This window comes from Centrocercus urophasianus, unplaced genomic scaffold (assembly GCF_019232065.1).
Source record: "Centrocercus urophasianus isolate 14NV4802_14NV808 unplaced genomic scaffold, USGS_Curo_1.0 seq_37, whole genome shotgun sequence".
NCBI classification, from domain to species: Eukaryota; Metazoa; Chordata; class Aves; order Galliformes; family Phasianidae; genus Centrocercus; species Centrocercus urophasianus.
Window position 1 is genome coordinate 4,317,418 of NW_024884944.1, and position 25,716 is coordinate 4,343,133.

Genomic DNA, 25,716 nt, shown 5'->3' on the forward strand with positions numbered 1-25,716 from the left:
TACAACTATGTACACTTTTTATTTTTTTATTTTTATTTTTTTTTTACATTCAGTCTTTTTGCAGAGCTTTCAGCAATTTATTATTATTTTTTTTTAATTAACTATTAAAGTATTTCCTTCTTCCCTGTGCCAGGGAGTTAACACTGATGTACTTTAGACACGTTGGTTTTTTTTTTTGTTTTGTTGTTTTTTTTTTAACCAAAAGAAAACCAGAAGCTCGGAAGAACACAAGGAAATAAAATACAGGTTTGTTATACATGATAAGTTGTCAGGAAATGTAATCCTAGAACATAACTTGGCGGAGTTTTTTTTTTCTTTTTTTTTTCTTTTTTTTTTTTTTTTTTTTTTCTCTTTAATTGAAACAATTATTCACCTACCTGTATTTACTAAAGAGACCGTTAAGTTCAATAAAAGAAACACCACAAGTATAGATCTCGGTTGATAGACAAAAGCTACTGTACCTTGTTCAAAAGATACCAGGAAAGCACAGAGCACGTTGTTTTTCCCTATATGCAGGTGGTACCCCAACATTCATTACCAAAAGGAAAGGAAAAAAAGGAAGAAACCAAGTTGTACAAGTACTGACTGGTAACAATACAGGGCAGGAAAGCCCCCGGCCGCCCGTTCCCATCGCCCAGCCCTCATCCAGGCACCACCTGGGAACGCACAGCCTGCGCCGTTCCTGCCCCTGTTAGCAACTGTAACACAATCCTTATCTATAGTGTTAAGAGAATTAAAAGCCATGGACCGATACTGAACTAGGCTTCATTACACGGTGCATTACTATATTAGTTCCTATATATATCGTATTTATAGTTATTAAAAAAAACTTGCAGGTGTTGAGTGTGGACCAGTAGCATGGGTTTGAATGGCATGATTCTGCACAAAGACCATCTCGCTGAAGAACCTGGTATTGCTTGGAAACGAAAGAAGGAACAATTAACAGAAAGATACCCAGCCCTTTGCAATGACCCGCTTTTCCTTTACAAAAACGAAAAGAAAGAAAGAAAGAAAAAGAAGAAAAAAACCCAAAAGTCGGTTTGCACAAATAAAAATAAACGCCCTAAGGTTCCATTTTGTAGTATTTTTTCAGATATCATGATCTGTGTCAGTCCTTATAAAATATACATTCATATACTGGGGAGCTGTGCTGCGCTCAGCGGCAGGGCAGGGCGCGCGGCGTGGTGCCTGATGGAAAACACACAGCAGCTGCCAAGGCTTCTCCCTGCCTTCCTTCAAGCACCCACGCTGGGCTTTGGGAGCGGGTCGGGGCCCTGCCCAGCAGCACAGCTCACCTTCTCTGGGTACAGACAGTTTCACTGGCCACGGCGGTGCCGCCACGGCGGCCGCCACAGGTATAGCAGCAAAGCGAACAGCGAGCCGGGTCTAAAGGACCCTTTCTGCTCGGCCGGTCCTCACAGGAGGAGATTTCCTGGTGCTCAGCTCCTGGGGGGGTCCCACGGCTCTCCTGCCCACCCCTCTCTTCCAGCATTTCCTATAGGAGCGGTGCTGGGGCTCCCAACTGCACAGCGCGGCCGTGAGGGACCGGGCTGAGCTGTGCAACCTGCGCACCGTTCTTGGCTTTAACCAAGCACTGCTGTCCAAAACAGAACAAGGACAAAGAGCAGCCGTGTCCGTGGAGCAGGGCCGACATCTCCTCCCCCCCCCAGACATGCTGTTTGGCCTTCTCAAGGTTATGTGCGTTCCCAAACTGTCAGTGCATCAAATCATTTCAGTAACAAATGCAGCTTCGATTGGATTCTTCTTTCAACAGTTATTACCAAATAATAATCACACAGTGCAATAAAGAAAGGAAACCAGCAGTTCCTGACCCTGTGAGAGCTGTATTTCATTCCCAGGTCAGAGGAAGAGGTCGTGGGGCCTGAAGAGCACAGATAACGGAGTGTGAGATCACGACCACCGGGGTATCGCTCAGTTTGCTCCATTCCCTACCAGCTGCTGATGCTGTTTCACAGCAGCCTTTCCCAGCTCGCCTACCCACAGGTCCAGCTCAGAAAAGCAAGGGTGCTTCAAGAGTTTACTGCTCCAAGGAAAATCCACTCTGTGTTTGGGTCGGGGATGAGGAGTGCATGGCGGGTGGGAGCCCCGCGCTGCCCCGGGTGGAGCTCTGGGGCCCTACTGCTCCGCTACATTTCCACAGGACTGCGTTCGTGTGTCTGCAAAGATGTGGGCTCCCCCAGAGCAGAAAAGCAGGGCCTTCCCTTGGGGAAGCTGCTGTGGACAGAAAGGGATGCTGAGACCCCACAGGTGCCACAAGGCTGGGCCAGCAGAGCCCCTCGCTGCCCCCAGGGCTGCGACTCCCCACGCTTCAGGGTGAGAAGAGCCACGCTTCCCACTGAAATGCTCATTCTGAACACCAGGCAAAAGGGGTGAAGCTATTTACGGTCAGTTCTCTCTTTTTTTCCTTAAATACACACAGGATACTGGTGTGTGGCAAGGCAGAATCATGCCTCCCGCCTGGGGGCACAAGCAGTTGTTCAGAGTTCCCAACAACTCCTCCAAAGCCAGGCAATTCTCCCTCCTGCCCCCATCTTGACAAGAAAATCCAAGTTTAAGGTCCAGCCAAACCTCACAGAAACAGTTACCGAAGTCAAAAAGGCAGAACAAGATTAAAAAATAAAAATAAAGTGTACCCCTCTCTCTGGAGAAAGGCTCAGACTGTGTCCAGCCAGATATTTCCTATAACCGTCCTATGAAAATAAAAAAATTATTAAAAACAGATTCTTTTAAATTAGGATAATACCACTGTTTAAAAAGCCTCGTCATAAGTGCTTTTCCCTATGAAGTGCTTCTCATAGAAAAATATACAAAATATATTTACATTTATAAAACCTTAAATACTAAACTGTAAACAGAACAGAGTAAAATCCAATGTCTCAATTTGTTAGGCTTGGGGCTTTTTCTTTCGTTCTTTTTTCTGTTTTTTTTTTTTTTTTTCTCTTTTTTTTTTTTTTTTTTTTTTTTTTTTTCTTTTTAATTTTTGGAGGCGTGGAGCAGACCCAAAAGGGAGGAGCATTGACTTGAACCAGGACAATAGTGTCTTTCGATTCACTTTGACTAAGTCTGACTCTTCAGCTACCGTGATTTTCAACCGTGCCAATCGCCCATTTGTTTCCTGTGCATTTTTAAGTGCTGCACGGAGTCCACGAGGCTGGTTAGTGTTTGGCCTTGCATCTTCAGTGAATTTACACTCCATTTTGGTGCCTCTTCCTGTGCCTTTCATGGAAGATTACGAAACGACGTGCTGACTGCAGGTCAGACAGGCACGCGCCTACAGAACCACTTGTTTGTCTCCCTAGGATGCTGTTCAGTGGGGCTGCACACAAATCCCCCCTTCCCAGCTCCTGCTCTGCAGCCAACAGCAGCAGCAGCTCCCACCACTGCTTTCTTCCCTGGGGAGCAGTCCCACGGTGGCAGGGGAGCCCTTCGGTCCCTAGGTCAAAGGAGAAAGGCAGCCTCCAAAGGCAGAAGCATGGGAAAAGACTGCTTCCCTCCTTCATAGCAGGGGGAGGGTGCTGCTGAAAGAAAGCCTTTGCTCACAAAGATTTACAGCTCTGTAACCAGTTGGCACAAGCCCTTTCTCTGCTAAGGAATGCCAGGAATTCCCTTTGCACTCCAGCTGGAATTTCAGAGTGAAACACTATCCAAACCCTTCTCACTTGACTTCTGGCTGCTGTACGACCCTCTCCCCCATTCAGTCTTCCTAGATTAAAGCAGATAAGCCGGAGCCACACGGCACAGCAGCCACCTACACCACACAGCACACCAACCAACTCACAGATAGTGTTTTGGAGATGCGTAACACAAGGAACCACAGACACTCACAAAGTTCTCAGAGTAGCTGGTCGGTGGGGTACGGTTTCTCTCCCTAGGAGAAAAGCGCAGTCACGTACTGTGCTATGGAAACTAATGACACAGCAACCGAACGAAAACGTGAGCTCCACATTCACCTCTTTGAGCCAAGAGAGGTCAAAGGGATGGATCTGCCATCAGTCCTCTGTACTTGGGTGCGGGTCTGCCTTCCCTCCCCACTCCCACTCATTAGCCCCGTTCTGAGAAACAAATTCTGGGGGGGGGGGAGGGTTGGGGTGGGAAAGAGAATAGCAAAAACATAATCACACTGAGGATCTTCTCCAGTCGCCCGTGTCTTTCGTAAGGGTAAGTGTGCGCATGCAAGACATGAAGATGTGGACTCTGACAGAGAAACACAGCCGCCAGTTGGGTCCCTGAGCCCAGCCGATCTTCATTCCTGCCTCTGTCCTTCCCCCTCCCTGCACGAATGGCAGGGCAGGGGGTCGCTGTTAGCTTTGGTTCGCCCCACGCCCTTCAGGGCTCGCTTGCAGCTCGCGGAAGTTCTTAGTTTAAAAACTTCCTGCACTTCTTGGCGCCGCAGTTACAGGGCAGTTTGTTGCTGGCGTCTTCAATGGGGAACTTGTAGTCGTAGGTGAGTTCTTCCCCCCGGTAGATTTTGCGCATGGCGAAGATGACAATGTGCTTCTGGCCATCGATGTTGATGACCCGAGAGTAGCAGTTGGGCTCACAGGAGTGATTGATGAAGCGGGCTGCATTCCCATGCATGGTGGCATCCACCACTTCCGAGTCGTCAATGCGGAACATGTAGCAACCGATCCCCTACACACAGAGAGCAGACAGACAGTTACACCAGGGAAGTTGAGAGAAAGCTGCTCTAATGGGCAGCTCAGCTTAATTACTGCAACGTGCTGCGTGCTGAGAGTCAAGTCATTCAGAATATCTGCAACCCTGCTTCAGTTATTTCAACCCTTTGCTCTTTGGAGCTGCAAGGTGAGACCACACTGATACGTTTCCCTGCCCATGGGAGGAAATGAATCCCAAATCCTGATGTTTCAAATGCAGTTTTCACATGCTCTATGCTTGTCCTACCTTCAGGGCCACTTCTTAGTTCTCCCAGGCTCCTCTCCCTACACAGTAATCTCACCAGTCATGTCTCACAGTGATTTATCTCATCCTATATACATCACTACTTTGCACTGAAAACTGTTTCAGGTCACTAATACAAACGCTAAAAGCATTTGAGAACTCTAAATATTCTGTGATTATACTTGGCCTGGTTTCGTTTAGATAAAATGCTTCTCCCAAGCAATGCCAAAAGCTTCATGAAACAACTGCAATTTGTAGCAGGGAGGTTACTATGCAACAAAGAAGTTTTAATTTGGAGGACTGATCAGTTCTTGATTTTGTTTGAGGGTTCTGGTTTACACACTTCTTTATGCTGTGAATGCTCAAGCTCTGCTCTCACCTGTGACACCTCCTCTGGCACAGCACAGATCTTTCACTGTTTAAGATTCTCTAACTCACGGCACCATAAAAATCAACTTCACCTTCCCTCCATTCCCTGCCCATGAGAAGCACTACTCTGGCTCTGGAACTCGAAACTTCAGCACACGTTTTTGTTACAAACAACTTGAATCCCAAAGCCTCGTTAGTAACCAAGCTCTCTGTCTGCCCCGTTTCCTTGGATGACTGAATGGGAAAGGGGCTTATAATGCTTTTTAAGAAGTTCTGTGAAAGCCCTTAACTCACCTTACTGTCATAGTACTTCTCTCGTTTGTCAGTGAGGATGGAGCGAATGACATTGCCCGAATATTCAATCACCATCTCACCTGCATCAATGTTCCTTTTGCAGAACAGGCCCCGGCCGTGGATGGGAGACCTAGAAAAGCAACAGGGTGAGAGAGTATTCAAACAGCACAAGTGAAAGTCAAAAATGTTGCACCAGCACTGCAGAAAACAAATTTCATGATAGGGACCACAGTAGTACTGTTACACTTCCACAACGTAATGCCAGTGAGAACAACAGTAGGTCTCTCCTACTGCCTTAGCTGTCAGCAAGGTTTTCAGTTTTTACCTTCCTCTGTCCCAGACATCAAGTTTAGATTGTCAGAACAAAACCACACCTGTAGACACCGACTGCCTCCTTGGAAGTCTTCTTCAGGTGTCGGAATCGCATGGGCATTGGCAGGTCCATACTTGTTGCCCTCCTGGAAGACAGAGACACCACTGAGTGATGACACCCACGAGAGCCCATGCCATGTATTTATCTGGGATAGTTTCCAAGACACAAACATTCAATCACTGTGGCACCACAGCCCGCTGAGAACACCATCAAAATTCAGTGTAATGTAAATATACACACACACACACACAGACTGAATGGAGAGCTGTTCTTAATCCTGTATCTCAATCTTTAAATCCTGTATCCTGATTGCTAACGAGCAATCTTTTCTACAAGTTCAATGCAGATAACTTCTTTCCTCCTCAAGTTATCATCAAAATGTCTCATGTCAGCAGGAAAAAGAAATGTAGAAAAGACAACTGGTCTGGCTGACCGCCTTCAGCTGGTGTAGGACTGTAGGAACCTCCCTTGTTTTCCTAGGGCTTGGTAGCTTTGAAGTCTTAAGCACTACCTCAAAAAATAACAAGGTGTAACGAAAGCCGATCTCTCAGTTTTAACACCCCAGCATTATCTTCCCCCCCTTAAACCTTTAAACCCTACTGCATACCGGGCTGATTTCAGCTGTACTTCCTCCTCTTCCTCATCGTTTGGGTTGTATTCTGGTGGCTGTCGGTGTTTAGATGCCAAGAAATTAAACATATCAAATGCAGATTTCCTGTAATTTAACAAAGGAAGTCTGTGTTACTAACTAAAATTAATGCAAACATTTGGTTGGCAGAACAGCTTGGCATGTTTACTGTTTTACACCTTCCCCAGTCTGTCCTCTTTCACAGCTTTTAATGCATCAGGATGACACACAAGAGCTTCTGAGAACTGTGAATAAAGGCACCAGCCAGGAAAGTTTTATTAAACAAAGAAACACAACAAAAGGTGCAGACAAAGAAGATGCAATATAGCTGATTTACTGGAGAAAGTTGCTTACATTTACTTATAAACTGAGAGCTCTCAGCACTCTCGAGATTTCCTGCTTGTGTCCTTGTTAACCTTAACAAATGCAAAGCTCACACTTGCCTCAGGTGGACTTCAGCCCTAGCAGAGCCATGTGGATTCAGAGGAGGTTCATTGGCCTCCTCTGGTTTATGAAATCTGAACTTGTAGTTGTGGCAGTGCTTTGCTCCATAAAGTTGCTCAATCAGAAACACAACGGTATCGTGGATAATCCCCAGCATCCTCAAACCATTCACACCTGGAACAGGAAACAGAGCACAAGAATGGCAAAAATGACCAAGCATATTGGGAATGGGAGCAGCAGCCCATTAAATAAAGCCTGTGCTAGCCTGAAATTTTCCCAGCAGCACTGTGTTAACTAGCTAACACTCCAGGTAAGCAATTTTAATCAATTCATTAGGAGAATTTATTTTCCATTAAAAAAAACAGCAGCTCAACTGAAATTCTGAAGGCAGTCCTACGAGCTGTTTGTTCTTACACATTCAGAAGCACATTAACCCTGGTGGTGGCACTGGTGGTTACCTGCAAATGACAGCTGTTTCAGGCGGGCATTGGAGCGGGCTTCTTGAACTTTGTCGGTCAGTGACTTCCAGGCATCTGCAATTCCACAAACAGAGCACAGAACTGTGAAGGAGCAAACAAGCACTGGGCACCGAGGAGTGCTGTAACAACAGCCCTGCTGTCAGTGTTGGCACACTGATTTCCATCAGCACCATCAGCAGACTTTTATGTACGTGTGCAGTACGCTGTTTTCCTATAAAATGTTCATATCTAAATCAAATAAACTGAGAACATGAAGCTTTCATTCCACCTATGGACTATAAATTCTCCAAACTTCGCTGTGGAAGAAAGGGAAATGAGTTTCTTCAGTTCTTGTAGGACAAGTCTAGGTGTCGTACTGAGTTGTGCCATTTCTTTCCAACACATGGTTCAAACCATTGGTCAACAGATAAAATTGGGATAGTGACATCACATTTTTCAACAGAAACCATGCATTATTATGAACTAGGACTGTTCTAGGGCTGTACATTAGGAGAAGTTGTTTCTCAGTTAAAGGTCTGCGAAAATAAATAACGCTCTCAGAAGTCACAATTTTACTTCTGGCAGGGAAAGTCAAAGGCAGCATAACAATAAAAGCACAGTTCTCACCTTCAATGCTTTCTGCACAGATTTGAAAGCCGTCATCACTTGAGATCTCAAAAACCAAACCTTTCTTGGGTTTCTTCTCACCAAGACACTCTTTCCTCTTTTGTTCTTGCTGCAGCCAAAACATAAGTGGGGAGCTGAAGGTGCTCTCTTCTTCCTCAATAGCTTTTGAGCCTAGGAAAGACAAAAGCTAGTATGAAGGTGGAAATTAAGCAGAAAGAAGCTTTTTTTCCACATCTGAATCAATTACTTATATACAGTGGTCAAATGGCAGGTCAGTAATGTGGCTAAGAAGAACCTACAAAACTCAAATTACAACTGCACTCAGGTAAGGACTCATACGAATTTACCAACATTCACATCTCGGTGAAGAAACAAAATCTATCCATTCTGAAGCTGTTTTAACAACAGATGACATTAGTAGCTTCTAAACAGCCATTACAGGAGAACCAGGTTTCCACAGGACATGATTTGCAGTAATGACAAAGAGCAGAAAGACTCTTTATTATTTTATTTGTGAGAACTATTCACGGTACTGCAATTGTATATAAGTGACACTGGACTGGGAAGATATGTAAGACAAGAATCTACATTTCCAGATTTACTTTGAAGCACTCAAAAAAGGCCTAGGAGCTCTCATATCTGGCAGTCATACTAAAATATACTTTCTAAGAATTGAGATGTCAAAGAGATTTTACTCAAAGGAAAAAAACTCTAGATAGCACTGCAGTGAGAGTGTAAAACCTCACGTACTGAAATTGCCACAAGCTATGAATAGAAACAACTATTGGAGCAGATTTCATTAATAGTGAACAAACCTTTCCTCCCTTCAAGGCATGAATAACAAGACTATTAGCTCTGAGATTTTTTTCTGTGAGAACAAGAGAGACAAATTAGAACAACAAGGTACGAATTTCCCAGTCATGGAGAGTCCCAAGGCCTGGTGCACACGAAGAAGCAACATACCTGCATCTTCTTGCTCACTTGTTGAGGTCTGTGTTGATTGAGATTCTGGGAGAACTGCCGTTTGCCTTCAGAAGGAAGGAAGTGAAAATGAAGAATACTTCATAACCATTTTACTACACCTGAAACCATTGCTAAATGTGTTTTAACGTAAGCTCATCTGGCAATGAACAGGAGGATTCTGTTCAGTGGCATTTATCTTTGTGCTGTCCATCAGTCAACAGATAGCAGACTAGTTCAACAGAACCTGTTGTGTTGTTCTCATTAGTCCTACTCTGTAATACAGTGTATGCTAACACATGATCTGCCCAAGAAATGCATTTCCCACAGCTATATCAAAAGAAATAAAAATAAACAAATAAAAAACGTGACTGCTCATTCCAGACTGAAAACTGCCAAGATAAATCTGTTAGCAAAGACCCCTTGCATTCTCCAGACAATTTTTAATTTATTTTGTTAAGATCAGGCCACCAAAACCTGATGCAAAGGTGTGCTTCGTGCTTACCCTGTAGACTGGCCACATTGTGTTTGCGATGGCTGATCTGTGCTTGCTGCATCCTGCACATCTGTCTTCACAGCAGGAGTCCTGGAAGAAACAGAGTTAGAAACATTCAAACTACCTTCCAAATCGTGCATGCTGTCAATGAGACTGGAAGGCAGCAACAGATCTACTGGGAGTTCCAACAACTGATTCAGCAGATCAGCAAAACTACAAGAGGAGTAACAACAGCTGCTCCTGTGACACGAGAAAACAGATCGCATTCCCAGCACTGCGTGAGATTCAAGTCGTGCACTTGAAGAGGAAGGAGAAGGGTAAGTTTGGCTGCAAGAGGAACAATTCTGAGCAATCACAAGCAATACCTCAGGGCTCAAGTGATGAACACTGACACAATCACAGCAATTATTTACAGTCTGAAACAAATTGGCAAGTAATCAACAACACACATGCACAAAAAGCTATGTTAAGAGGTTAAGCTGTCTAAAGAGTTCTGAATCAGCAGTTTAAGAAGCAGACTTATTCACAGAAGTCACGTCCAGTGTTTCTCAGTTACCAAAATGCTGATGTTCTTTAGCACCAGCAATTATTTGGGACCATCTCTAATACAGCCAGAATTGAAATAAGGGGTGCAGTCCTTAATTTGCCAGAGGTGCCAACAGGGAATAGAAGTCCTCCTAACCTCCTAACCCTAAAAGGCTCAAGTTTCTCAGCCTTCCCTTTCCAGAGAGAACTTCTAAGAACTTCTTTAGAGATCTGCTCTCCAAAGCCAGGTGAGGTTTTACGTCAGAAACTATCAATCAAAAGGCAAATCTGCTATAGAAACAGATGCAACATTCTCTCTCATATTGCTGCAAAATCTCACAGGTGAGCAAAGCAAGCACTTCTCTTACCGTGCAGCTGAGATCTGGGGTGCAGCAGTGGTCCCTCTGTCAGGAACATGTGCTTCAGAGGAACCGGTCCACATGTGAGAAGTTTTGTGCTTCTTTCCATTCCCTTTCTCCAAAGACGGCTGAATGCGTTTGATTTTCGGTTTCATTTTCGATGAGCCAAGCACAGAGCTACTTGCAGACTGCTGACCAGACGACGGGGAGCCTCCAGGAGATGCTGAACTGGCATGCAGCACAGATGAGGAAACCTTGTTTTGTTCCAGTCTGGTACTATTGGGAACATCAACCAGCTGTGGAAAGCTTGACAGCTGAGCTGTGGCTGAAGCTGCACCGAGGTCCAGCTGTGAGGAAGCAATCCCAGTTTTGCTGGCCAAGAGTTGTGTCATATGCTGAAGCTGATAAGAGCCTTCCGGGTCTGTAGATGACTGGGCAACTGTCATGCTCATAGTCTGAGCTGAAGGCAGAACACAGATGCTTGACGCAGCTGTCATTGCTGCTGTAGATGGAGTTTGTGATGTTCCCAGTTGTGAAAACATCCCAGAAGCTGGTGGTAAAGTCATGTGCTGCTCCTGAAGACCAAGGCTTTGCTGACTAGCTTTGATCAAGAGATTGCTTATGGAACCAAGGTCCCCTAATAATCCAGGGCTAGTTAACGTCACTGAGCTTTGTCCCAAAACATGGCTGGGAACTGACCCACCGGTGGTAGGGGCTGCTGTGGCCTGCATGGATACCACGTTCAGTACCGAGGAACTTGATGCTAGCCCTGACACAGGCCCTGCTGGAAGGTGACCAGCATCTGGCCCAATAACACTAGGAGATGTGCCAACTGCACTTGCAGTCCCACTCTGGGGGAGCAAAGAGGTTTGCTCAAAATACATTACTCCAGACTTGGACCTTTTGATAATATTGGGGACGGTTCTGTGGGACGTCGAATTCGCAATGGTTCCCAAATCCAACGGGTGGTTGGAAATTTGGGAAGGAGCAAAATTAATTAAAGTCATGTTTGAGACCATATCAGGAGGAGCTATTGCAGAAGGGGTTCCAGAGGGAGCCAGCTTCTTGTTCTTCCTTGACTGCAGTCGAGATATTGGCCGTTTCTTGCTCAGGGCTGCAGCTGGTGTTGAAGCAGTGGTACCAAGATCAGTCCTCTGATTAGCTTCAGACACCAACAGCTGAGGATCAGGGGGTGGCTGCACACCAATAAGGAGACCTGGCGAAGGACTGCCAATGTTTGGTGGGAAGCCAGTCTGAGTGGCTGTGGAGAAGGGATGTATATGCTGGTGATGGGACATGGGCAACAATCCTTTACTAGTGGGAGGATATAAGGACTGAGATGAGGGCAAGCTTGGATTTAATCCTGTGGTCAGTGTGAGCCCACTCCCTACAGGCCCCAGCACTGAGGCATTCGTCTCCATTACGCTCTGTGCTGAACTCACAGAAGGTGTCAACTGTATCTTTTGAGTAACGCCGTTGGGAAGCGTTTGGAGGACGTAGAGTGGCTGCATATTTTGATTGACCACGAGAAGCTTTTCTGCAGCTGGCTTCAGGTGGGGTGGTGTTGTCTGTACTGCAGCATTAGAAATCTGAGAGGCGCCGGGACTATCCGTGGAATTGGGAACGTACTTCTGGTTCTGCAGGGGAACGGTGGGCGACACGGGCACTTGGATACCTGGAGTCCCACTGTTCCTAGTTAAATCCTGGTTGCTGCCATGTCCTTGCTCTACCGGGCCACAGGGTGGGCTGGCTATATGCTCTGCATCAATGTGACCCTGGATGAAGTGGTCAGGAGTCATGTGCCCTTCAGGGCTCGGGTCTACTCCTGGACTCAGAAGAGCTGCATCGCTCTCGCTAGAGGTGGATTTTTCTGTGACTGTAACTCTTTTTTCCCCAGATTCTGTGGAGGGCAAGGCCAGCATTGACCTCTCTCCTGAAGAGGACAGCGAAGACTCTGAAATGACGGCAAGTCTGTTATGATTTTGACTGGGCACCGTTGGGCTGCGAGTAGTCAGAACGGAGAGATCAGAAGGAAGTTCCAAGGGTAATTCAAATTGCTCCTCTGCTGATATGGACGAAGAAACACTGCTATCCACTGGCTCAGTTGTTGGCAGCTGTTGAGAGAACACTTCAAACAGACCCATGTCTTTGCCCCGGTTGCTATCAAGGCCTAAACCTTCTCCAAGTGTGAGAAGCTCAGACGAGGAGGACTCTGGACTTTCTCCTAAAGCCTGCATGGACGGCGTGTTCTTCAGTACAAAATCCATGATGTCTGAAGGGAGGATGTTTCCACAATCATCGCTGTTGTTATTGTCAGAGTCAGATTTCAGAAGTTCTGTGTTAAAAGTATCCAGCAAGTTCTTATCAGAAGGTGTGCTTGCATGAGCCCTACGGCCCGTTTCCAAAGAGCTCAGCTGAACTTCCAGAGAATCCTGACCTTGTGTTTTAACCCTGCTCACGGGATGGCAATTATCCATCTTTGGATCGGTTTTGTGGACAGCAGGGCTTTTTGTGACTTGTACTTTCTCCCCAGTTTCTTCAGTTCTATCCAGCTTTAAGTTTTCCGTTCCATTTTCTTTACCACTCCTTTTAGTTACTTGATTTACTTTTCTAGTTGTGGCTGTGACACTTGTATCGCTCTCAGTCCCATCATCTACACCATCTAGCTGGGAGATTTTTGGAAGATCACACTGCTCTTCCTCCCTGAATAAGTTATGGGATGCAAGCCTCTCCTCAGGGTTGGAGGAAACCACCGTTCTGGTGAAATTATAGTAGTACAAGTCATCCTCATCTGACGTGCTTAAATCATCCGCACCGTCCACTTGTCCTTCTGCAGACCGCTTCCCTCGCTTCTTCCCTGTTGAGTTACTGTAGAATGGAATGTCTTCCTCTCCATAAGACCTCACACCATACAGAGGAGTCAGTCCAAAGAACATATTAGACCTGGCCCGAGCGCTTCTCCGTGGATACCTCCGCTTGTATGAGCCTTCTTCTTGAGCTTTGGTCCCATCCTGAAGCATCAAGCTGTTATCTTGAACAGGCAGGTTTTCATATGCATTATTTTCAGATTCCTGCGTCGGTGCTTTATTTGGACTTCCTTGAACTACAGAGTTATCTTCTGGGCTTTCAGAATTGGAGGAGGGCTCTGCTGAAGAGGCAAGCTCTGTCCCTGCAGGCTGAGGTTCAGCATCACCTTCCTGCTGTGCAGCTTTAGACTGGCCTTCGCTTTCCATCTTGAGAGGAGTCAGAGTGACTTTGACGGTGCGTTTTCTAGGTGCCTGTGATTCCTTAGGGGCCACTTCAGGCAGCACTACAGAACCTTTAGATGACCCCTGCGAAGGTGGAGACTTCTCAACAGTTTTTTCAGCAGGAATATTATTACACAACCTCTGACTAATTTGTTCAGTCACCAAACCCTGATTACCAAATTCTGACGTCAGATTTCCTTCATCACTGCCTACTGCCTGACTTGAATCTGTGAGAGATTTCAAGGAATGCTTCTCTTTAAAACTCTCTTTCGCTATCTTCTTCCCCTTCTGACGCCTGTCTCTGGTGGCAGAAACTACCTGCTCGCTTGCTGCAGGAGATCTGCTATTTACTCCTGCAGACTTCAGCATCTTTGCATCTATCTCATCAACTGAAGCAGTTTTTTCTGGCTGTACAGATTCCAAGTGCTGATCTCTGTCTTTCCTTGGGCCTCTCTGATGCAAAGATGGAAAGGATACTGTTTCTTTAGAAGAAAATGATCCTGCAGATTCTTGAAAGGTTCCTATTTTAACATTTATTTCTGTGCCTGATGAACTGTTTGGTTGAGTTGATGCTTTGGAGTTTCCTCCAGAAGAAAAACTATGAGCTGAATAATCTGGGTCCCTTGAGGTCAGCGTTTTCACCTTCTCTCCCTTTGAAGGCGTGCTTTTGGCAACCAAATCCGAACTACCAGGATGTTTTCCTTCTGTAGACTGAGATGCATCCAGCTGATAAGTTTTAGTTCCACTTGCAGCTGCTGTCTTCTGGGAGCCTGAACTTGAAGAGCAGCTTTGAACCGGAGCACTTGTGGTACCTGAATTCACAGATCCCACAAAGTGGTCAGCAGTTTTTGTAGTCTGTTCATGTTCTGAAGAGGACCCTATGCTGGGAACTGAAGACAGACTGTGCCTGGAGTAAGTATTCCCAGCTCGCGTAGGTGAAATCATCCGGAGTTTTGACTGTTGCTGTGACAATGAGGAAGTGCTGTGTCTTCTAGAACCAATGCTTTTAAGTCCAGAGGATAGCAAAGGATCTCCCACTGTAACTATTTCATGGGTCATTGGGGTAGGACTTCCTGAGAAAATAGAACAAGAAGACTGTTAAGAGATAGGAATCCTTCACAATCAATACATACCTAATTGTTTCAATCACACATTTCTTGACAGGTCATCTCCACTACATATATTTCAGAAGGTTCCTTCTCTCAAAACCTATTTACATTTTCCACGTTCTTTGGAAAAACAAAAATAAACATCATGTTCTGAATGCAGTAAAAAAAGACATCGAACCAACCAACTGACAGTATCTCCAAAGCAAACAAGATCAAAACAACAATCAAACCCAACAATGCTTGAAATACCTGCAGAGGGTAAAGGCCTAGAGCCAGGAGACCTCTGTGCGGATGGATAACTTGGTGTCCTGATCCTAAGACCCTTTGAGACTGCAGGATAATAACAGGAACTGGAGGTCTGAGAATGCATGGGACGATCTGGAGATGGTGGGTTTACAATTTCAGGTGTGTTTCTGCTGTCTTTGAATAGAGTTTCTGTCATTGCATAAAAGAGAAACAACAGTGTAAGTCATCACTCAATCCTACATGCCATGATCTGGTTAAGCATATGCTGCCTTCAGGTTTCACATGAGGAATCAGGGCATTTGTTGATACAAAGTCAAACACTACTGCTTCCTTGCCATCTGATGTAGTTTTTTTCCCCCAAGAACATTGTTAAATACCTGTTATCAACATGTTACCTGTTGACCCACAAATTACATGCCAACACTGACACTAGAACTTACATTTGATGTTTCAGACCATTAGAAAAATCTCAGCTCTGTAAACTAGAAAGCATTACTACCATAATCTCTGCTTATCAAGCTGCCAGTGCACTCAACGTTGGAATCACAAACGGGGTTCTGGTCCAAATCAGATTTAAAACCAAAAAGTCCTAATTACTACCTGACTTTCTGCTAAGAAGACACTATAGCAAATACATGTAGAAAATATGTACCTTAAGAAAGTCCTTCAAACATTACCTGTAAGGGGAACTGGGCTATGGGCAATGGTTCTGTTATCATCATGTTCTACAGTGCTATTGATATCAGGTTCTACGACTGGCGGTCGGCATTCCATGATCTTGCAGGTATACACACAGCGCTTCCTGGCATCTGTTGTACTCCAGTACACCCTGGAGCACCTGGAAGATAATTCAGACATACGTAAAATAATTCACTCAACAGTCCAGTAAGCCCTGGTATTATTTCACATATTCATTTTCTTGAAATTACACAGGATGAAGGCTTTCTGGTGTAACATACAACACAGATAGCTTAGTCACAAGATTCGTTAACAGTTTATGAAAGCTGCAGTTGATTTCTACCTATGTTACCTCAGTGCTGGTTTGACTTCTGACACTGTAAAAGACACTGTCACAAAACAGCTTATACTCACTGATAGCCAATGGGAAACAACTTATCTTCACAGTCTGAGAGGTCATTCAGAATTCCTAAACAGTCTATCGTCATTGAACCTAAGCAGAGAGAGGAGCAGAAAAGTTCCATGAACAAAACTCCAGCACCAAAGACGAAACAAGTGTTCAGGAACTAGACCTTACCAATCATCATGTGGATGTTCTCTGGCTCCAAGCCACTAAGAAATTTTCTTCTCAGACTGATCCCTTCAAAATCCACAAAAACTCTCCTAAGAACTTCAAACCCATTCTCAGGAACCACCTGGAGCAAGAACCCACAAAACATCCCAGTAAGTTTAAAGGAACCACTATAAATATGCTATGCAACCCATCTTATTATGTCCTCAGTGTGGTCTTCAGTTTGCTATTCAAAGCACACAGTACCTCTTGACAAACTTCCTCATGACAGTGATATCACAAATTTGGATTTAACAGCACTGTGGTCAGGCCCTCCTTCATAAGGAACACACTCAATGTTAACTCTTAAGAAATGTTTATAGCTACAGGCTGTCCCCACCTCCAGGACAAAGCAAGTGTGAAAGATGACTCTCACCTCTCCTTTGATCAAATCACGGTGCCTCTGGCAGTAAACTTTCTTATCATCCAGAAAAACACAGTTCTTGGCTCGTGAGCACATGAAATGATAGTTACTTGTGCAGGAGGTGAGGCAGCAGCCCACTGTGGCACCTGACTTCTGGCAGAACTCGCATCTCTACAAAAGCAAAAACAAAGGCAAACATTTATTTATTCTAAAATCAGGCACCAATAACTGCCAGCTGTTTTCCTCTGCAGTGGTAGGATACATAGACTCACCAGTTGCTTTCCCCTGATCACAGCCATGTGCACATTTTTCAGAGAACCATCATCATCTTCAAATACTTCTGCTGACCACAAAGCACAGTTCACATGTGTCCACTCATTTTGGCCAATATAGAGAAGGCGTCCAGCATCCTAGGGAATGGCAGGAAACCTTTTTTCTTTTTTCCATTTTTGCCCTCCCCCCCAAAATGTTCCACAAGACACAGCAATGCACAAAAAGCCTCGTAGGTTTCAGCTGCACTGGATTTAAGCTTTCCCCAACGGAAGTTTAACATGACAGCATTACTTTCAGAGTTTAAAAGACAAACATTAAGTAGGCAGAGAAAACTGCAGCTAAGCACACGTGATATAAAAAGCAACCTTAAGAAGAAAAAAAATTCTATTCTTGAAGAAATGGCAAGAGGCTTCAGTGTAAGAAATGCACACAGTCCACATACTGATGCAAAGTGACATGGTGAATTTCTTCATGACACGTCTAACAAACACCACGCTACTTTCTAGGCAGCAGAACAGACAGCTAAAGGTCATTTTTGTTCCAAAGAAGGCATGCCAAGAAAAAAAACAAACAAAAAACCAAACTGCTTCACCCCTCATCTGGCCTATTCACAGTACTACATTTGTAACACTGCTTAAGGCAGCTACGATCAAAACGGGTGCATGCCAGATACTCACATTAGCACTATCATCACCATATTTCAGGCACAAGGCACACTGCCTGTTGTCTTCTACATCCGGAGGTGGATTAAGCTCAGGACTATCTTCTCTGCTTCTGTCAGAACCTTAGCGTTAAAAGAAAGAATGCTTTTCATTCTTGAAGGTCAGGAAGGACAAAATTTATCCGGAAGAACTTTCAGTAAGCGAACAGGGCAGAAAAGCCAAATAGCAGCCTAGAGTTTGAATAATCAGCTCGTAAAGCAAGGAAAAGCACACAGCTGCCTCTACACAGCCCTCGTCTGGGGGAAAGAGAGGCAGGTGAAAACGTGTTTCCAGGCCAAAGCTCTGTTCAAAAACATATCAATATGTAACAGCCTCTGAATGATTTCAGGTCTCACGGGTCTCCACAATTCCTCAGTCACATGAAGAACCAATACCACCTTCTCTATGACAAGAGGGCTCAAAGCGAAGCACTTTGGGGTTGGGGCTAACAGTGCTGCAATCTATTTTCTTACCAGAGATAGGTGGTGTAGGAGGATGTAGAGGAGTAGGCGAATCCGGCTCTCCAGGTCCTTTGGGTTTTGGAGCTGGAATGATTTTCTTCATCAGGGGAGGCTGTTCAGTGTGGCTGTTCTCTTCACGCTCCTGCCACTGAGCATAATTATGGTCAAGCGAAGGAGGGAGCACTGCGTTTGGCAACATACCACTGCTGAAGACACAAGGAGCCAGCTGTTAGACCTGGCTGCACCAGATGAACTCCTGCACTGTATATGAACGCTACAGACATGCAACATACTGTAACAACTCCTTTAATCACTTTCAGTCTACACCTGCTCTCACAAAGGCTGTGAGCAATCATTTTAAATTTAAAGTTTGTGATGTAGCCGTGTTTCTTCGGAGGATAACAGATGAAGGGGCAACATGAGATGAGGGAGAGGAGCGATAAGAAAGGAGAGCACTGACCAGCCAACACACAACATACTTATTTCTAAGTAACACTTTTGATTTCTCTGCTTCAGAACAGTGGCGTGTACAAAAAAATGCAATTACTTCTTAAAGCCAGCATCATAATTATCATAAAAAGCCAACCTCACAAACAGGCTCTCTTAATACTTTTTGCTTGGACAGCTGTCAAACCACATACAGTGTCACAGTCAGACACAGGACAACTACTTACTTGCTTGTTACTTTATTTGGCTCCCAAAATCTGGACTTCTTTACACTGAACCATGGAAAAACACGTTCCATTTGCTGAAAGAAAACAACATTCCATTAGAAATGTTATCCAAGGTACCCAGAAACTCGAAGAAATTTAGCCAAGATCTACTATAAATGCACAACCAGTGAGATTTCATTAACATTAACAACTCTGACAAGTTATTATTTTGTTCTCAGAAATGTGCATGATGGACACTTTGGATTCCAACTGCTACAAAGCAGTGTGAAACAAAGGAGATTTCAAAATACCTGTAGTCCCACTCACCCGAATAAAGAAGGACTTGACCATGCTATTGGCTTTTTTAATTTCTGGCTGCCCTCCATCGGAATTAATTGCTGCTTGAATTATCTTCACAATATCATCACTAAAATCCAGCTGCAAGAAAAGCACAACACTGTTTTATTAGCAAGACTGTTTCCTGTTACAGCTTCATCATCCATTAGCTTTTAAGGCAACAGGTGAACTTCAGGTGACAAAAGGACTGAACCAGAGCATTGACTCCTGCAAGAATTTGGCTATAAAGAAGCAAGCAGCTCTGTGCAGTTGCAGACTAACTGGCAGAATGGCTGCACAAACCAACCTGTCATTTTTCCCTTCTTTTCTTTAACCAGAACCTGACTGCTGACACACTTCACATCTCCTACATTAGCTACCTCACAAGCATTTGGCCAAAATCTGGCAACAGCACGTTTGCAGTGGGACTTCTTTACACACAAACCCCCTTAAGATTACAGGCTCTGCAGGAAGGAGAAAGTATTTTCATTTTTTTAAACTGACTTGGTCAACACTTTGAACAACGATCCTTGAAGAGATCACACCTCCACAACATGAGTTTATTGGCTTCCAGCTGACTACTGTCAGTGCTACTTCACTGGGCTTTTTGTTAGAATCTGCAGATAAAGGATGTCCTATTTGGTTTCCATGACCATAAATAACTAAGAGCAAAAGCAGTTTAACCCAGTATCACTGCTGGTTAAAGAGAGGCACACAGCAGTGTAAATTACACGTCTTTGGGCCAACACTAACACGAGTGCCAGACAGAATTATTTTTAGCAGTATATTAGCCTGTTTCCTCGTTCATAAAGAAAAGGCTTAAGCATGCTCAGTTATAAATACCACGGGTCATTAAGCAGTCCATAGAACCTATTATTAGAATGGAGCACTGGAACTCCGACATACCACAGAAATGTAACCTCCTTGATCCATTTTTCTTTTCACTCCTTCCATATCCAGAGGTTGCTGCTCCTCTTGTTTACTGACTTCTGTTAGGACAGGAGGATCAGGGCCTTCTGGAGAGCTTCTCGATGGGATACTCTCCTCTGTCTCAGGATTTAAATCAGGTGGTTTTGCTGCCTGTCAGTATCAAGAAACAGACAGATATTGGCTACTGAAGTGCGGATGCTACCCATGTTGCCCTTGCACATTCACAAGCATACAGATTCTCATTAACATGAAAGAGTCTCAAGTTTGCAATTCCTGTCCAGAAGAGAAGGACAAAAATAACAGCTTTCTGCTGTTGATCTGTAAGGCATACAGCAGGGCAGTGGTCAGCCATAAGGATCAAACTCATTTTTTCAAGAGTCTTATTTCTGATTACATTTCAGGCTTCAGCTTACCTGTCTGTAACGCAGCAAGTGACTGGTGGTTCTAGAATTCAACAGGGCTGTTAAAACCTGTTTTAAAGAAACCTGCAACTCCTTTTCCAGTGCAAGACGCCATTCCGCAGGGTGCTGCTCTGTACAGTTAATGCAGGTGTATGCTACACTCTCAGGCAAGTTAGAGAGTATCTCATACATTTCATCTGGAGACAAAAAGAAAAAAGAACAACCTCTACTAATTTAGTCAAGGACAGATGTGGGGAAAAGCCTTACTCTGTATACAGCACCTACTGTTTACATCAGATGCCCTTCATGTAACTAAAGCATCTTGTGTAACTCATTCGTGTAACTGCATTTGAAGTGAGTCCTAAGCTTTCAGGTTATTACTGATATTAGTTAGGTGTTTCTCAGGCAGATCACAAGCGAGGGTGCTAATGCAACACTCGAGGAGAAAGACCAAAGCGATCCCATTTTGGACTTGTCTGCAGCTGCCTCGTGTTCTTAGGAGCTGAGGAGATAAGAATTTGTCTTACCAGAAAGGTTTTCACATTTGGAGTGTACCCAGCGGTCACATTTCCCACACTGCATCATCTTACTCTCATAGTCATCATCATCGTAGCATTTGTCACAGAGGGGACAAAAATTCCCTGCAAACAAGAAACGAGATGCATGCTTTTACTCAGAAGTTCAACAGTCACATGCACCTTAAAGGCTAGATGGTTACTTACTAGTGTGCTAAGAAAGAAGCTCTCTGAAACCTCCCACTGCTAAGCTGCCAATACAATTGCAGCCACTTTTACAACACTGAAGACAATGGCCACAAAAACAACCTGCTTGAAAGACCAGTTATCCTTCCTTGTGGGCTTGTTGTTTTTTTTTTTCCAGGGAGGGGAGGCATGTGGGGTAGTGAGACTAAGGAGGTACTACTTAGCTTTACAGAGTAGAATGAAAACGACAAGGATGACACACAGGTGAGAACGTAGAAGGGATACTCAAGATTTCTCCCTGGAGTGATCCCTCCTAGATTCAAAGGCCTCACAACTAACACAAGAACAAACTATTATTTTACAATAGGAAATCTGCTGCTTTTAAGTCAGGAGACCTTTAAAACACTTTTTTCCTCACCAGCTGCTTGAAGCCCTGAACCAGCAGGTCTGTAATAACTGCTTTCTATGGTATGGCACTTAATTTTTCAAGTCTCAAACTCTCCCAATATTGCAGCAGTGACTTTTGCTATGCACTGTGAAACCCATGAACAGAGCTTTCAAACTATGCTCTGCTTCTCGGCCCGACACCAGGTTTCACAGGTCTTTACCAGTGACAAGCTCACCAGGCCTTCATTTTAACTCATGCTGACACCATTAGAAACAGAGCATCTGAGAAGGCGCTCACCATAAACAATTACAACGTTACGTACCTTTAGCAAAGAGTTTGGCACAATCATGACACAGTGAGAAGTCATGAGACCACTGAGCATCCCACCCTTTGCCTGGCGTTGTGGATCCACAGCTCTTGCAGCGAACACATTTGGTACATATCTGGAAGAAGGATGTGTTTGTTATTTGTTTTTATCCAGGGGCATTTGTTCCTTTGTTCTAATGATAAATGTAATGGTTTTCTTACTAAATGAAAGCTGAAAGCTTACATGACAGAACAACGAGATTCAAATACCAGAACTTCCACTACTAAAAAAAGAGCTCCCTCCCTTTACGGTAAGATGGCGCTGATATGAGGAAAGGAAAAATAAATACAAAACCTTAAAAAAAAAAGTTTCATATTTGCACTTCAGAAAATACCACCTCTTCCTTCACATAAGAAGGCCTAGTTGTAGCATTTCTTCTGACTTAAAATACAACACTGTATTTTATCAGTTTTCCTACTTTGAATACAATGTAGTAGAGAGCACGTAAAAACAATTAGTACCAAATGCACCTGCAGGCAGAGCTTTAGCACTAAGTCTGTTAATGACATAAGCACTTCCACTCTTTAAAACTTCTTCCACCTTTTGAGGCCACAATCAGAAGAATTATCCCAACTGAGAAAGGTGTAAAACCTTCCAAATCCTTCTCATACAAGCCCCACCTGCTTTAGCAGCAACCCACCTCGGTGAGAAACCTACTCCCAGACGTATCTTCCCATGCAACAGGTGCCCTTCCACAAACAAAACATCTGCAGCGCTTTGGCCCACAGCGTTATGATCAGTTAACAAGGGAATTACTCAAAGAAGAAATCTGAAAAAACCTCACCCAAACTTTCTTTTTCTTGGTGGGTTTGGTTGGGTAGTTTGGGCCCAGGCACTCAGGGTGATAGCTGTTTCGGCACTTGTTACACTCCAGCAGCTGCTACAAGAATAATGGGAGAAAGTATTGGAAGAAAGACTCTCGAAAGAATGCAAAATCCTGGACATTTGCATTTTACAGTTAATCTCCTATTCAGAGCAATAGGAAGAAGCTGCATCTAAGAGACTCGAGCTAAGTCCACAACCGCAGGAGGCAGCGCGCACAGCCTGCGCTGCACCGCCTGCTGTCCCGGTTCCCAGCTGAGGGTTAGAGAGCAGAACTCGAGGAGCAGCACGGGGAAGGCTGGCTGGGTTGCCCGGAGGTCGGGGGTACCTTGGTGGCCTGGTGCTGTCTCCCACACACGTGGCAGAACTTGCAGCGACGGCAGCACCAGTTTTCCAGCTGGTCCTCCAGGGGCCGCTCGCTCTCCTCTAAGCAGAACTTGTGGAAAGGCTCACAACAGACCTGACAATACACAAACTGCAAGGGGGGAGAGGGAGGTTTTAGCAAGTCAAAAGCTTTCCTGAATTCCCGCTCCCGCTCCAAACTACTCTGAATTCTGCTTTACAACTAACAGAACAAGGCCATCTATTGGTATCTCTCACTGGGGAAATGGTGTGTGTACTTCGGAGCACCTAAATATACGCCTGCCTACCTAGATTATGCACCTAGCAGCATACAGGAGTCTGATACCTTTTGTCTACACGTTCTGAGCGTTGGTAAAGGCCTATAGGCCTCTTCAGGACTTCCCTCCCTCGCTGCAACACAAGCCAACACAACTGAAGACACATTTATCAGAGAAGGAAGGGACACACGGAGCAAAGAGACATTCTTCCCTCTGTTTAGCTTAGAGGCTTCATTGGAAAGCTCTAAGTATCCTCTGCAAGGCTGGACATCCTAAAAAAGAATAGTCCTTGGGGCACAAACACTGCAGGCTCAAACAGGACAGAAGAATGGTTCACCTGAGCAACCTGACAGAGAAGGAGATTGGCTCCACATGCCACTGGACCTCTGTAATCTTCAAATGCACTGATGTTCACATGCAGAACTGAACCCATTTCCCTCACGTATTCTTTGCTAATTATGCTCGAGCATTTTCCAGAGTGCTAGCATCACCTTCCCAGGATGGCTGAAAACTTTGAGAAGACATCTATCTTTTCCTGGAAATGCATTTACCAGAATTTAAACCTAACTTCAGCTGTTTATGCAGCACCAGAACCTTGCCAGTCACGTTTCAGCAATGATCTGCAACTCTTTGGAGGCAGAGACACACCAGGGAAAATCAGCACTGCCTCACACCGCTTCAGAACTACTGAGCAGACGTTTTAATTTCAAGTAAAGAGAAAGCAAACTGCCTGCTTTACCTCAGCTGCGGGATCCCAAATTACATTTTAGAAGAGATGCAGGGGCTCTTGGAAATGTCATTCCTTATGGCTGACAGCGTTCGCGTATAAACTAAGCACCACAGAACTCCTCAAAGACAATTCAAATGCTTTTCACTTCAGTGTCTTAGGACAAAGCTTAGCAAGGACAGATTTAAAGGTGTTATTTTAATTTCTTCGGGATTACGGTTGGCATACGTTCTTTTTTCTTTTTGGTAACAATACGGTGCTGTAATTAAGTCATCAACAGCAGAACACAATGCTTTACCTCCACATGTCCACTGCTGGCACAGAGAAAACACACCACCCTGGGAGTAATAGGAACCGAGGTCACGATGCCTAACCCACCCATCTCCCAAACATTCTCCACTTCACAGTCCTCCTGAAAGTACAAAAGGATACATCACCATGCAGAAAAAGGCAACACAACATCAGTACAAAGTGCTCACATTGCTGCTTTATGCACTGCGCCTTCAATAAGGCCCTTCTACAACAGACAGCAGTTTTACTTCTACCTCGGTCTACTTTATAGCGTATATTGGAATAATCACAACCCAGCACTCCTCCTGTCAAGAGAGCTCAAGCAAACACTAATCTTCCCTCTCCAGAAAGCAAGCCTAAAAAGCAGGAGAAAGTTTCTTCACAATTGCTTATCACTAAAAACAGAATTTCACAATAGTTGAACTTTATTAAAAATCCACGTTTGTATCAAAACACTGACGAGATCTCACTATAATCTCCATTATTAACACTTATATAAATGACTGAAAAAATATTAGGAAAATATTGATTTTTATTATTTCAACATCGCTGTTCAAAATAGTACATGATTTATCAGTTTGAACCCCCAGATATCCCCAAAATACTGTGAATTACAAATTACTAACATTTTCCCCAAATCTTGTTGACCCAAGGTAAGGTTTTATAGTTCCATCTTAATGGAATCAATCTTCATAAACCTCAAATTCTTGCTCATCCTCACAATGAAAGTTAAGGTTTAAAGCTTTAAGTCTTCATCCAGTACTCTAATTATAAGGAAAAAAAAAAAAGGCATAACAAACTTCTAAGAATTAACCGAGGCAGGAAGGTTCCTATTTACAGTTCTCTCTGATTAGGACCAGACACACAAACTCAGAAGTCACTGTCAGCATTCTTGAGGGACTCTACTTCCAAGTGTTTAGAGTCAATTAATATTCAAATACTTAAAACATATTGTCCTCTACCTTGAAATCCACTCGGATTCTGTGGACTCCATCTGTAGGTGGCTTTTGCTTGGAACTGCTCCCATTAGTCAAAGTGCTGAGCAAATTCAGCGTGCTGCTTTCTGGCTTGCTTATAGGAGGGGGCTTTTCCTAGTCAAGTAAAGGAGCCTGCATTAATCCCAACCTCAGACATCAAAACTTCAACAGTAATTAAACACTGTACATGATTTATGTACCAGAAAAACAACAACAAAACCCAATTCATAACATGACAGAATTAACATGTGTATAAAAGTTGCCATAAGGTAACCATTCTGCAATCCATTTTGAAAGCATTCCACAAACAACTGCATTTCTAATTCAATTTGTTGCATCTCCCCCTACCATCAGGTTATT

The 25,716-nt window shown here is 44.2% G+C and overlaps 1 protein-coding gene across 3 annotated transcripts in view; it reads right to left on the reverse strand.

Annotated features, from left to right (window-relative positions):
* Positions 1–76: 76 nt before the first annotated feature.
* The window catches only part of KMT2A (lysine methyltransferase 2A), a 34,066-nt gene continuing 8,426 nt past the window's right edge, over positions 77–25,716 (reverse strand). The window contains exons 8-35 of one of the 3 annotated variants that reach the window (XM_042831888.1): positions 25,342–25,470; positions 24,387–24,500; positions 23,070–23,216; positions 22,704–22,799; positions 21,875–21,995; positions 20,991–21,104; positions 20,476–20,660; positions 20,039–20,212; positions 19,124–19,234; positions 18,818–18,891; positions 18,156–18,349; positions 17,659–17,765; positions 16,981–17,118; positions 16,721–16,879; positions 16,312–16,429; positions 16,149–16,227; positions 15,734–15,894; positions 15,060–15,245; positions 10,463–14,774; positions 9,579–9,659; positions 9,077–9,141; positions 8,114–8,284; positions 7,487–7,561; positions 7,028–7,202; positions 6,564–6,671; positions 5,958–6,041; positions 5,584–5,713; positions 77–4,653 (exon numbers count right to left, since the gene is read on the reverse strand). In XM_042831888.1, coding sequence (XP_042687822.1) covers positions 4,378–4,653; positions 5,584–5,713; positions 5,958–6,041; positions 6,564–6,671; positions 7,028–7,202; positions 7,487–7,561; positions 8,114–8,284; positions 9,077–9,141; positions 9,579–9,659; positions 10,463–14,774; positions 15,060–15,245; positions 15,734–15,894; positions 16,149–16,227; positions 16,312–16,429; positions 16,721–16,879; positions 16,981–17,118; positions 17,659–17,765; positions 18,156–18,349; positions 18,818–18,891; positions 19,124–19,234; positions 20,039–20,212; positions 20,476–20,660; positions 20,991–21,104; positions 21,875–21,995; positions 22,704–22,799; positions 23,070–23,216; positions 24,387–24,500; positions 25,342–25,470 — 7,884 coding nt within the window. In that variant the 3' untranslated portion in view covers positions 77–4,377. The remainder of the gene's footprint in view (positions 4,654–5,583; positions 5,714–5,957; positions 6,042–6,563; positions 6,672–7,027; positions 7,203–7,486; positions 7,562–8,113; positions 8,285–9,076; positions 9,142–9,578; positions 9,660–10,462; positions 14,775–15,059; positions 15,246–15,733; positions 15,895–16,148; positions 16,228–16,311; positions 16,430–16,720; positions 16,880–16,980; positions 17,119–17,658; positions 17,766–18,155; positions 18,350–18,817; positions 18,892–19,123; positions 19,235–20,038; positions 20,213–20,475; positions 20,661–20,990; positions 21,105–21,874; positions 21,996–22,703; positions 22,800–23,069; positions 23,217–24,386; positions 24,501–25,341; positions 25,471–25,716) is intronic. The other 2 variants (XM_042831887.1, XM_042831886.1) reach the window with 2 other exon arrangements.